A 13,606-nucleotide genomic window follows, 5' to 3' on the forward strand; every position below is an offset into this window, starting at 1 on the left:
TTTATTTTTGAACTTCCAAATTTTCACCAAACTATTACCAAAAAAAAACATTATTTGTATTTTCTTATTATCTAATTTAGATCATATATTTTATAAAAAATTATTTTTAGTTCTTCTCACGAATGGTATTGATGTTATTTCTTACTTAAGAAATAGATTATACTGTTAATTTATCATGTGAATTTATGGAAAAATCAATTTATTATTTTTTATTTTATACATATCTTTCTTGTTTATCTCTTTTATCACTCTCTTAAACTACCTGTAACTATCATTTCAGGTATTTAGAAAACATTTTCTAGATGAAAAGCACAAAAATAAATAGAGTATAATTTACTTACCTTTAATTTATCTTCACAACTGATAACTCACATGGTACATTGAATTTACTTATATCTTTTCTCCTAAACATTTCGTTCCAGATCCCAAAACAAAGAAGAATATTAATTCATGACTTCATATCTTACAGTTGTTAGTTGTAACATCAATGTTTTTACTTTTGTCCAAGCTGCATGAATTGCAGTGTGAGACTCAATACAAGAGGAGGAGGCATTGTGAATCCTCAAATATCACCTCCACCATTGCCTGATCTAACATCCCTCTCTAAAGACCCAGAGTTCCTTGCAGCATTCCAATCACTAGAAGCTGCAGAAGTCCTCCTCTTCAACTTCCCCCAATCAAAAGCCTTCCCCACCAACTCTTTCACCCTCTCAACACTCGGGTACCCTTTCCTCTGCAACAACCCTGAATAACCCTCCAAAAACTCGGCATAAGCAGGCACCACAAGCCTCACAGTAGCTTCCCTCATTTGTTCCCTCAAATCCACATCAGGTATACTATACACCCCTCTAGCATGGCTCTCACAAACCTCATTCAAACCCTTGAAAAAAGCTTCAATCTTCTCACTCACCACTCTTCCCACACTCCCTTTCCCTTCCCCCCTCACATCATTTCCATCCAAAACCCTAACCAAACCACCCCACGCTTGCTTCTGATACAAGTAAGCACTTTCCTCCGCCACAGCCTTGTAATCCTCTTTCATGCACCTCTCACCCAACACCTCACCAAGCTCTGTGTCCTTCGTCCTCATATAAATGTACCAATACGTGTTCATCGTGAACACGTGCACCAAAACCTTGTCCCTACAACACATACGCTTTGCCTCAATGTTCCGCTGCAGCGCCTCCATGACATTGCTAATTGCATGCTTTAACAAACCCTCGTCCGAAGACATGTCATTGATACTTCTATCTTCCCATGTTTGTTGTGTTCGGAGAACCTTAACCATTGATGTTCTGTAATTAACCGTGGTGAGGTACTTGAGATAGTTGATAGCGTATCTCACAAGTTTTGGAACAGAACCGTCTTGAGCAGGTGGAAGACCGTCGATGCTGCCTTCGATTTGGAGGCCGAATTCCCATAAAACTTTGCTCGAAGCATCGATGATGAGTTTTTCCAACTCGCGGAACCTTGTGCATATGTCTAAGCCAGGTTCGCCTTCGAATATTTGTGACATCTCGGGCTTGAGTTTCTCCAAGGACTCGAACATGTCTAAGAGTTTGAAAAGCTTCTGGGGCTCTTTGCTGCTCCGGGCCACGCCTTCGCCGAAGCGAAAGAATACGGCCATGATCTTGTCGGAAATCTTGATGAAGCATTCTGGCCAGATTAGTCCCTCCATGAAATCTCCCAAGACTCTCTCGCAGAGTTTCTTTTCTGCAAGGAGGACTTTCTTTACTGCCACTTCCAAGTGTTGGATCCAAAGGGTTGTGGCTGTCTCTAAGGTTTCCCACTCCATTTCTTCGATTCCTTCTGGGGTGTATGTTCTCAGGTAATCTGGGTTTAGCTTCATTAGTGCCTTTGCAGCCCTTCTATATCTTGCCTGTTCCATCACATAACAGAATTATTTTTTTATACACAACTTGTTTTAGTCCTTAAGCTTCTGTATTTTTTTTAGCTTATATGAGAAGGGATTAAAAATACTTTTTTATTTATATAAAATTTAGGAATTGAATTACACCATACGAAAGTTCGCAAGCTGCAAATAAAATTTAATGAAAATTAATATAAAGATTAAAAACATATTTTACCAACCTCGATTATTAGTTATTCTATAATTTTGCTGTATGAATATAATATTGATGAAAAACGTTAAATACTACATTGTTTTGATGCAAGTTGCTATACTTCTATGTAGGAGATGTTTTTAAATATGAAACGAACCAATCTAATCTTACTTTATGATTAGTTCATATCACATTTTTTTAATCACTTTTTAACACACAATATGCCAATAGAGTGATGATTATTTGTGATGATCAGGGTTAATTATTAATTACCTTGACGTATATATCAATGCATATGTCTAGGCAATCATTGGCAGCAAGTGTGGTTGAAATTCTTCTGAGGACTTCAATTTCCAGTTCCGACCCCAATTCCCTGAAATCATCACCATGTTGGTGCACCAAATCCCCCTGCAGGTTCCTAAGCTTCATCCTCAGCAACAACCCTTCAAACTCATCCTGCACATGCACCAACGCCTGGTCCAGCAGCCCCTGAAATCTCATCTCATCCACCTCAATCTCATACAGCCCCTTCAGAGTCCCCAGAGCCTCCCTCAGCCTTGCCTCCCGGTACTGGTCTGCCGCCTTTGTCCGGCTTATGAACTCCACCACCTCCTGCAGCTTCTGGATCACCACTTCCACCTCATCACTTATGTTGCTTAACCCCTCGTTCAGTTGATCCACGTATTTAGTGTACTCCAGAAGCCTCTCAAGCCGCTTCTGAAGCGGCTTCTCCGAGGACAGCCTCGTCGAGAGCTCGACGAGACTGTTCTGGAGACATTCTGTCAACTTGAACGTGTTGAGGAGTGCAAGTGCCGGGGCCAAGGCTCTGGTGATTCTCGAGTCGAGGGCTTTCCTCGACATGGCTAGGGATTGTAAAGGGACGATTCTCTTGGAGGCTGTGGAGAGTGATCTTTGTAAAAGATCGAGCCTTGTGTCTGTGTTTCCCAGGTTTTCTTCTGTTTCCTCGGAGGCTCGAAGTAGGGTTTTTAGGTCGGAACATGCTGACTCGAGCTTGAGAAGTGTTGTTGGGTCTTCTTCCAATGCCATGTTTTTTGGGCATTGCATATTGTTTCCTTTGGGACGAATGAGTATTATATGAAGAGATGGAGTGAGACCAAAGAGTTTGAACGTATTGTCGGAGGCGGAAGAAGAAGAGGTGGAAAAGGTTGGCGTCGATGTGAACGAGGGAGACATATGGCATTCGATTGTGAGAAACAAACAAAACGACAACTGGGCTGTTTCTAATATGCAAAGCCGGTGTCTTTATTCCTCATTGGTTCAAACACACCGTTTAGTGGATATTACACACCATTTAGTGGATATAATTAAGAATATGTTAAATAGCTAATGAAAATATAAAATTTAATTTCGAAAATATAAAAAATGGGATAAATACATCCGGTCATTAACTTTGATCCTTCACGTTAATAAAATAGCTTACTGACATTCATATTTTATTATGAAAAATTTATAAAAAAAAGTTAAATAAATAGCGTTTGATTAAACAAAAACAATAATTTTCTTATCGTTTTATGGTAAAATTTCTATTTCTTTTTCTTTTCTTTTTATGTTGATAATTTCAAAATTATATAACGGAAACAGACTTACTAATGTGATATAGTTCTTCCAAAATTTTGTCGCAATCATTATAAATTTTTTCAAAATTATAATAATTAATCACAATTTACTATTAACATTCGGATATATTTATTATACTTTTTACACTTTCGGGGACTAGATTTTGTATTTTCATCTTTCAAAAACACATTTATCAGCAAGGTGGAAAGATGAAAATTAAAAAAATATATTATATGACAAAAATGTTCCTATGCTGACAATTAGAGATGATTACATTGGCAATCGTTTGAGTGAAAAATTTATCTGTCTGTGTCATGTAAACTATTTTATTAACGATGACATATGAAAGTTAACAGTCGGATACATTTGTCGTACTTTGTACTTTCGATGATTAAATTTTGCATTTTTATTTTTTAGGAACACATTTATATTACACATTTAATGACAAAAGAGATTATTTACCTTAATAATAATCCCAATAACATTGAAAGTCCAAATGGACTCGGTCCTAGATTTTTCAGGAAAGAAATTATTAAGCATGTGTTAGGAAATTTATTAGAATCAATTTGAAATTATTTTTTTTAAACAAAAGGCTAAACTAGGATCAATTGACTCAAATGATCTTAATTAATTAGATTCGCACCACCTAAACCAAAATGCCTAAACAACAAAGCCCGAAATTATACTAATGATAAAAAAAAAAAAAAGACACGTGACAAACATCGTGGGGGTGGAGGACAAGAACCAAATCCATGACAGAAGCAAAAACATAACTCTACCTAAACCTATAGTATGTGACAGCTTGTGTATTATTTTTTTTAAAAAAAGCTAATAATTATGCTCGGAACAAAGTCTCACCAATAAATCTATTATATTAGTCTTCTAAGAGGCTAATCTATCTGTACAAGTTTCATGATAGATATATCATATCAAATCAAGTTGAAATAAAATTTTACACTTCACCATACATAAACAGAAAGTAAAAAATAATTTGAGTGATAGATTTAGTTTAACATGAGTTTAGTTGAATGGAACTATAATCCAAACACTTTTTGAAATTATTATAATCTATTTTTTAAACAATGTTTTTGTTTACTAGATGACAATGTAATATCAGGTTTAGTGTAAAAAAAAGTGCGTTTAGACTCAAGGTGTTTCACCTCTTAGCAGTGTTTTTTTTTCTTGATTCTTCACTTGTCTCTTGGCACACTAAGATACAAAACACTATATTTATGTCTTGTTCTTCCTTATAGAAGCATAATATAAACCACCCGTTTTAATTTTCTTTGTAAACTTTAGTGGCTTTTAAATTTGCTCTATGATCTGAATGTTCAATTAATGCACACATACCCCGATCGATCTTATATTAATTGTGACAACCAAAGTATACTTTTGCATGCATGGCTACAAATCTGATTTTTCACGGAGGCACCTAACAATTGGAAATTTTCAAATTAAAATTTATCTTGTGAAAAGACACAATTGTTGTATCTTGCGAGTCGCGCCTTTTGCATGTTCCATCTCAAGCTTAGTTAGCTGAATTCTTCACCAAAATTCTTTGTCACGAGCCTTTCACTACTCTTATCTCCAAACTCCACAGAATAGTAGACATCTAAAAGGCTCCAACATATGAGCGTGTTACCTTGAAGCGATGAATGAGGTTTCACCAAAAAAATGACTAACTAATAACATATTTGAATATCCTTTCAAAATCATAATGCGGTATCACCATAATTTTTTGAAAGTAACTATAAATCACCTTTTGTTTCACGGTAATTCTAATTTTATAATTGATTTTGGTTCACCTTACCACCACCAAAAGCATGCTATATATCCTTTTTTGACTCTTTAATTTTTGCTTTTTATAGTTTTATGTAGTCACGTAGCCATATTATATATATATATATATATATATATATATATATATATATATATATATATATATATATATATATATATATATATATATATATATATAATATACACAAGACTAGTGAGAGTTACATCTTGCAATCATCTCTTGCATTAATAATATAGTAAGTAGTTTGATACTTATATCTCTTAACTAATTAAGGTTTGGAATTTAAGATTCGGCTTGGACATAAAGTACAATTGAAAGTATTTTATCTCAAAATGCACTAATTGGTAAAGAAGATTAGTTGGATATTAAATAATTTTTTTTTAAATATCTCCTAATTATACCAAAAAATAATATACTAAGAATGTGTTTGGATGGAGAAATTTAAAATTCTGAGAAATTTTAAATTTTAAGAATTTCAAATACTTCAACTGAAATTCTTTTATTTTCAAAATTTTGTGTTTGGATAAAAAAATTAAAAATGAGAATGAAAAAAATGAATAAAAAAAAGAAAATATGGTTGATGTGTTAGTTATAAGTATTCCTCTATGCTCACACTCGATCGATATTTTAAGAGCTCAGACGGAGAAGACTGTAAGAAAAGAATTTCAATTTCTCACCTTTTAAAAAGAAATTGAAATTCCAGATTTTTAGTTATTTAAAATTCTGTTTTAAAATTCTAAAATTTTAAATTTTTCATAAAAAGGATCCAAACAATGAATTCTAAATTACAGAAATTTAAATTCTCTGATAAATTACTTTTTTTAGTTAAAATTCTCTGTACAAACGCACTATAAGTGATTTTTTTTATCATAAGAATTTATATGACTTAATTGGTGTGTTATTGTTTTAAACCATTGTAATGTTTGTTTAATGGTTACATTAATTAATTTAACTTTACTCGACCTTTTGGGATACAGGTGAGGGTAGGGTTAGACTTCCCTTAGATGGAGAGAAGGCTCACAGGATTTTGAAATTCCTTCAAAAAAGTTCAACAAAGTGCTTGAACCTCCCAAGAATTGAGGACCCAAAGAAAAGATGAGAGAACGCGTGCAGTAAAAGCGACCCAGGTGACCGTGAGGCAAGTTGAAGGATTCAAGGGATGTTTTGAAAACCAATATTAAGGGATCAATCACAATATTGATTTGATAAAAATCAATATTTACTTATAATAACCCATGTTAAACTAGTCAATTTTCTAAAAATTAATGTTAGATAACAATGTTAAAAGCATATTTTTTTTAGTAATCTTGATTATGTCATTGATTAAGCATAAAATTCAAAAAAAAGTTTTTCTGTTTCCAAATTCTAGAAGATTGAACCTACGTCCTCCTATATTATGTCTTCGTGTTCGCGGAAGTTCTGAATCATTTAAAAATTGTAGAGTGAAATTACAGTTTTTTTGTTTTAAAAAAAATTAGATGAGTTGATTTTGACAGACTAAACTAATTTTTGTTAGCTTATATTGTAGTTATTATTTAAGTTACATATTTTGCACTTTAATTTTAATCGTCTAATAAGATATAAATTTGCAAAATTTAATTACAATAGTCTAAAGTACAAATAGTTATTATTGTTATTATCTAATTAGATATCATTATGCACGTATAATAAGTTTTTTGGCTTATATAATTATTACTTTAAAAGCTGTATCTAAATAATGATTTTGAATTAGTTAATTAATAATATAAGCACATAAAAATTGTACTCCTAATACATATTACGAAAGAATTTATTTTACCTTAGATAAGTATTTTTTTATAATAATAAAAAGTCGCATTAGCGACCAGAATTATTACTTTTCCGGTCATTAAAACTTATAACATCAAACATATAATTAATTTTGTTTCCTTTTAGTTTTTAATTATAGAAAATAAAATAACAATAATGCAAAGTTTTAAAATTGACAATAGGTGTGTTTTTAATTTAACTTCATTTTTTTAAATCCTAAAATATATATATATAAGTGTTTAAAACTAATTGTTACTAAAACTGAGAATAATTAAATGTATGTATGAGTGTAAATGAATCAAACTATTTGTGAATTATTCAGAAATTATTGGTTTAATTAAATAAATAAATTCAAAACTTAAAATTAGGCTTATTAAGTTTTTTGTGAATAGCTCATTTATATATATATATATATATATATATATATATATATATATATATATATATATATATATATATATAAATGATTTTTTTTATGAAAATATATTTTTCTTTTAAAAACATTAAATTAATTATCTAGTACACTTTTATTAATTTTTTAATTTCACTTATGATATGTTAAGCTCATTTTACTAATCAGTAGATAATTATTTGGTATTAAAATAGTTATTAAATATTATATTGATAAATTTAAAAAGTTATTTAAGAAAAACTTTATTAACAAAAATTGTTATAAATGAACTAAACAAGACAAACTCAAGCTTAATATTTCTTAATAAGTCAAAACTTTCTATTAGGCTTAATTGTATAAATGAGTCAAATTTGAGTTATTCATATTTTACACATGTTAACTACAAGCTTAAAGAGCTTGACTTGTTTACGCCACTAATTGTGTCCATGTTAGGATTTCAAGTTACTGTAAATATTAATTCTTATAACTTGATTATATTTTTTCTTGAATTTTTTTTTACCCTTAGGTGACATCAACGTTCACCCACTTGATTTATGTAAGAATATAATTTGTTGTAAAAGTTATACCTGTGTATGAAATTTATATTTTTTTATATTTATAATTCAAATATTATGATATTTACATATAAAGTACCTATTAATTGTATTTTTAATTAAATTAAGTTTTCATTAAAAAATTAACCCTTTTTTGTTATCTGTTTAGGTTAAGGAATGCTACTACATGCAAGAACCACCCTATTAGCACATTCAACAAAATCATATTAACCTTTATCTGCTCATCTTTTCATAAGCTAGAGACAGCTCCACTAAATTACAAAATTTGGTTATATGAGATCTCAATAAGAGAAAGTATAATTTTTAAAATTAAAAAAGAATAATGTAATGCAAACACGGGAGTATAATTCACTGAAAATTATAATTAGAAATTAACTTTGCAGCTGCTTCTCGCAATTAATGTCATCACTTTGTGCACTATTTCATACTAAATCTTTTATATCAAAGCAGTAAGAAATGTGTAATTGTTATCTAAAAAAAGAGAAATGTGTAATTATCAAACATGATCGAAGAAAAAATAAAAATATATAAAAAACAAATATCTAACAAATTATATTACCCAATTTTCAATTCTTTAGTCATTTTTGTTGAAGTTTGGAGTCAATTCAGACATTATTTAGTGGTAGTTAGGAGTTAACTAGTTAACATTTTGTTATTTTCTGTTTGGCTGTAATGTAGATAGAATTGTGAGATATAAAGGATCACACAAGTGTGTGTGCGAAATTGTGCATAATTTTCTCCTTTTGAATAAAATAGCTCTCTTGTTTAGTATCTTTTTTTTTCTATCTTCAAGGTCAAGCTTAGTGTTCTGGGTGATAGTGCAATTGACACAATCACTAACAATTTTAGGAAAATATATTCGTAACTTTCACCCTTGGTATTTTTCTTTCTCGTGAAATAAAATGTGGGAAAATCCGTTGCTAATGGTTAGAGACCACCTGCAAAGCTGCTTGCCTACATTAGTGAATAGTGATAGGCAGGCCTCAGCTTTAACAACAAATTAACGCCAAAGGCATTTGCTCAAAATCATGATTTGGTATCCTATACATGTACGTGGATAAATTATGGATAAATTACTCAAACTTCAACCTTTAGTGTTGTTAACTAATATTCTAATAGGATATTGGTTAAAGAATTAAAAAAAATTATTTATTATATTGGTTAAATAATTAAAAAAATTATTTATTATAAATGATAAGAGAACATAAAAAAGATTATGATAGTGTTGTTAACTAATACTCTTATAGGATATTGGTTAAAAAATTTTAAAAAAAAATTATTTATTATAAATGATAAGAGAATATAAAAAAAATTATGAAAAATATAATAATTTTTCGCCTCTAATAAAAATATTTCTAATTTAAGTTTCTTAATCAATATCTTTGATTAATATTTCTCTTAATTTTTTAATTTTATTATTTTAATTGATGATTAATTAACTGCACCTAAAGGAGATGATTGGACAGGAAATGTATGTAATCTATATCTATACTCTATAGATACTAAAATGTTTTATAAAAGGAAAGTATATATCTGGATCTATGCAATAAATTTATTTGAAATAATAATAATAATTGTAATTTGTTTTTAAAATTTGTACACATTATTTACCCTAATATTTAAGAAACATATACACTGTAGAAAATTTTGTTTTTTCGTTTTTCATTTCATGATTAATCTTTTCTTTTGCGAATTTACTCATGACTTCAAACCTTCAAACCTGACTTGTTTTCTAATGTTTTCTTTTGCGAATTTACTCATGACTTCAAACCTTCAAACCTGACTTGTTTTCTAATGTGAAACACCATAATTTGATTATACTTATGAGAATTTACTCATGACTTCAAACCTTCAAACCTGACTTGTTTTCTAATGTGAAACACCATAATTTGATTATACTTATGAGAACTTGGATATAGTGAGTGTCTAATCTTAATTCTAATAAAATACCATTTTATTTCAAATGGTGTTGATGGAAAGCAGGTTAAAATCTCGATATAAAATGTAATAATTTTTTTTAAAATTATTTATCAATTAAAAATAAAATTATTTATCAATTAAAAATTTATTCATCAATGAATATAGTTTAATTAGTGTCGCACCCAATTAAGAAATATAATTTAATTATAATTTAATTTGAAATCGAATTAAATGGAATACAAGTTTCAACAAAATACATTTCAAATTAATTTAAGAATTATATTTCTACTTTGAAATCGAATTAAATGGAATACAAGTTTCAGCAAAATACATTTCAAATTAATTTAAGAATTATATTTCTACATACTAATTAAAAGCGTTAGACGTTAGCTTTGGTAACAAGAAAAAAACAAAAAACTTTAGCATTATAACCCAATAAGTGTTTTTCATCCTAAAATTTTAGATCCCTATATTAGTTTAAAGAAAAAAAATAAAAAAATCACAACTAAATTGTAGAAAATAAAACTTGACATTATATTATAATATAATGTTATTTAATCATAATTTTAATTTTTCTTTTTTTCTTAAAAACTATTAACTATTTAAAAACTATTAACTATTTAGCCTTACATGACACGCAGGTCACTACATTCTAGTAGAGTAATAAAGATAATTAGATACAATAATAAATTATCTTTATTACTGTGTATAAAATTTTTAGAATCTTACTACCCCTAAAAAAAATATTATTGTCAGAATCACAAGAAAATGTAAAAAAATAAAATAAACAACGATCTCAATAAAAACTTGTCAACTTTTTTTTTCAGTTAAGATAATTGCATATAAGTAATTAATGTGGGTACCAGAAGTACCCAAATATACTCATATAGAGTCCTAATTATGTGTAAAACCATAAGCTTTAATTTGATTGATATACACACATTAATTGAATACTTGATGTCACGGCATTACTACTTGACGTACCATTACTTAGATCACATTATCTTGTTTGTAAAATAAGATCATAGGACTTATTTGCACGTAAGCTAAAGAGGCCTCATATACACATCCCTAAAGGTAAGCTAAAGAGGCCTCATATACACATCCCTAAAGGGGAGATTGCTCCATCGTGACTTGGAACCTTGTTTAAAAGGTGTCTCTGCCTCAATGTTTTAAGAACCTTTTTCTTGCCTCACCCTTTTCGTGATGTCCTCTTTTACTTTCTCCATCATCCCTTGCAATAAATTCCACTCTTTTCCCCAAATTACCTCCCTCAGTAGTCTAGATGAAGACCACCTTATAATTAAAAACCGAGGCAGTTACGTCTCCATCTCACCACCTTGTTTTTATCAGGTTCAACCTCTTTATTAATTACGTCCTAATAAATATTATAAGTATAGACAATTTCATTCGGCAAAAAAAGCCAGAAAAAAATGGTGCAATTTCCCCCATTTGATCTCTTTGTTCATGTGAAACTGTAAGCTAAGTTAAAAATAATATAATCGAGCACATCCGTTTAATTTCCCGAATTTGTATATGGAAAAGAGTTTATATAGTAACTAAATACTAAATACTATATAGTACTAGTACTAATTAACTACTAAATAGCTTGGTTCTTGATACATATTTTGATCTCTCAGAAGAACAAGGTCTTGAAGACATTTTAGTAAAAAAGAAACATAGAAAAACTATATTTGATCATCCCTAATAATACTACTATATAACCATGTACATATATGTATGTCGATAGCAGACAAGAAAATTAGGATCATCATACATACCAAGAGTCTAGCTAAGAAAACTATATGTGCATTGATTAAGATATATTACTTTTTCAAGCGTTGCAACTTGATTGAGAAGCTTCCCTGGTAGTACGAGTGTGGAACCTCCATGTGAAGAGATAGTCCCTGGATTCACAGGCCAACTTCATAACATCACAGAAAGCATTGACACAGTTCTTCTTATTGTTGTGTTCACTCTGCCACTCTATCCTCACCCAGCAAGAGAAACCGTTTGATGAAGTTGGAACAATAGTTGAGTCACTAAGATGAAGTGTTACCTCACCACTGATCCTCTTGCATTCACCACCACCATTATTATTCACCATGGACTCAAGCCAAGGACATAATGGCTGGCCCACCATCTCCTTGTATGCAGAATTTGCCATCCTGATTCTGTGGTTTGAGTCTGATATGACAGCTGGCAAGGGTTCATTCTCAACCTCTTGTTCAACCTCATTTGGCCTTTTTGGTGTTTGAGATAGAGGTGGCAGAGTTAAGTCTTCACTAATGCACACAACACTTATGGAAGAACCAATGGGGCGAACTGGTTGAGGTGTTATGACATTGATGTTGGAAGAAACTGGTTTTTGAAGTTGCTGCAAGAGATCTTTCTCTTCAGGAACACTCACCTTGGTGTTCAAATCTATTACTTCTCCCACACAAGGCTTGGTTAATGTTGAGTTTGATTCCAATTTGGGTGCAGGACAAGGAGAACATGGAAGGAGTGGAAGTGTCACTAAGCTTGGATTTGCGGTGAGAGTGTTGTTATTTTCCATGGTGCAATTGAGCACTCCAAGTCCATGGTTAGGAAGAGGAGCAAAACCCTGAAAAGAAAGGTTTTTGGCTGGGGATGATGTAACAACATGACAAGGGGGACAAAAACCTAGGATATGTGTTGTTTTGTGTCTCTTGAGGGAGGAAGAGGGTAGTGTCAAAGGAGCTCTACCTCTCTTTCTAGTCCTGGTGGGCCTGGCTTGAAGCTGTGGCCATAAATTCCTAAGGTAAGGAGATTGATTGATCTTCTGGGAGAGAGAGGAACAAGAGCCCTCACTCATGGACGAGTTTGGAGAGGTTTCAGGCTTTGGTGCTATTGGCCTGTACCTTGACATGATCTCAGCAGTTTTTGCTGGATTTGGGTAAGGATTCAAGGTCTTGATCATGGTGGATAGCTAGCTACCAATGTGAGGGTTTGTGTAGTGCAATAAGGCTGAGGCAGAATGAGAGGATTATTATTATTATATCTCCTATGGGAGCATTATTGTTGAGAAAAGAGGGCAAATGGGGAGAGTTATAAAGGATGGAGGCTTAAGGTGTGTGACTAAAATGAGCGTGGTGAGGATCCGAGAAGAGTTTTGTTTGGTGGAATTGAAGTATAGGAGAAGTGACCAATGAGAGGTAGGCAACATGAAGGAAGAAGAAAGGAGAAAATGACACTTGTATATTGTACGGTGGGTACGTGTTGGCTAGGCTCATGAAGGAGGACATGTGGGGATTGGGCAGTGAAAGTGGGTCCATGCATGGTTACACATACATAGAGATACTATTGGTAATTTTAATTTTTAACACTACTATTGGATTGGATAAGAACGTTCAAGCTAGTTAGGGGAGTGGTACAATGAGAAATAGAGTGCTCAATCCGTTCAAAATAACGGTTGTATTCAAGAAAAAGAAAAAAAAAACTTATCTTAAAATATGCATGTAATGTTATT

The 13,606-nt window shown here is 31.3% G+C and overlaps 2 protein-coding genes across 2 annotated transcripts; both read right to left on the bottom strand.

Annotated features, from left to right (window-relative positions):
• Window positions 1-562: 562 nt before the first annotated feature.
• On the bottom strand, window positions 563-3,110 carry LOC100800141 (exocyst complex component EXO70I). The gene is made up of 2 exons (XM_003545294.4): window positions 2,337-3,110; window positions 563-1,879 (listed from the first exon to the last, which is right to left on the bottom strand). The coding sequence occupies exons 1-2, from the start codon at window positions 3,108-3,110 to the stop codon at window positions 563-565; spliced, it is 2,091 nt and encodes a 696-aa protein (XP_003545342.3).
• Window positions 3,111-11,783: 8,673 nt separating this feature from the next.
• Window positions 11,784-13,234, bottom strand: LOC100800670 (uncharacterized). Its single transcript, XM_003545295.5, has one exon. The coding sequence runs from the start codon at window positions 13,055-13,057 to the stop codon at window positions 11,951-11,953; it is 1,107 nt and encodes a 368-aa protein (XP_003545343.1). The 5' UTR covers window positions 13,058-13,234; the 3' UTR covers window positions 11,784-11,950.
• Between the last annotated feature and the right edge of the window lie 372 nt (window positions 13,235-13,606).

This window comes from Glycine max, chromosome 14 (assembly GCF_000004515.6).
Source record: "Glycine max cultivar Williams 82 chromosome 14, Glycine_max_v4.0, whole genome shotgun sequence".
NCBI classification, from domain to species: domain Eukaryota; kingdom Viridiplantae; phylum Streptophyta; class Magnoliopsida; order Fabales; family Fabaceae; genus Glycine; species Glycine max.

Bases quoted from the DNA above. Each gene is read 5' to 3' on its own strand.
- LOC100800141 (XM_003545294.4), bottom strand. From the start codon at position 3,110: ATGGCATTGGAAGAAGACCCAACAACACTTCTCAAGCTCGAGTCAGCA. The intron at 1,880-2,336 runs GTAATTAATAAT...GTGATGGAACAG, and splicing joins GCATTGATATATACGTCAAG to GCAAGATATAGAAGGGCTGC.
- LOC100800670 (XM_003545295.5), bottom strand. From the start codon at position 13,057: ATGATCAAGACCTTGAATCCTTACCCAAATCCAGCAAAAACTGCTGAG.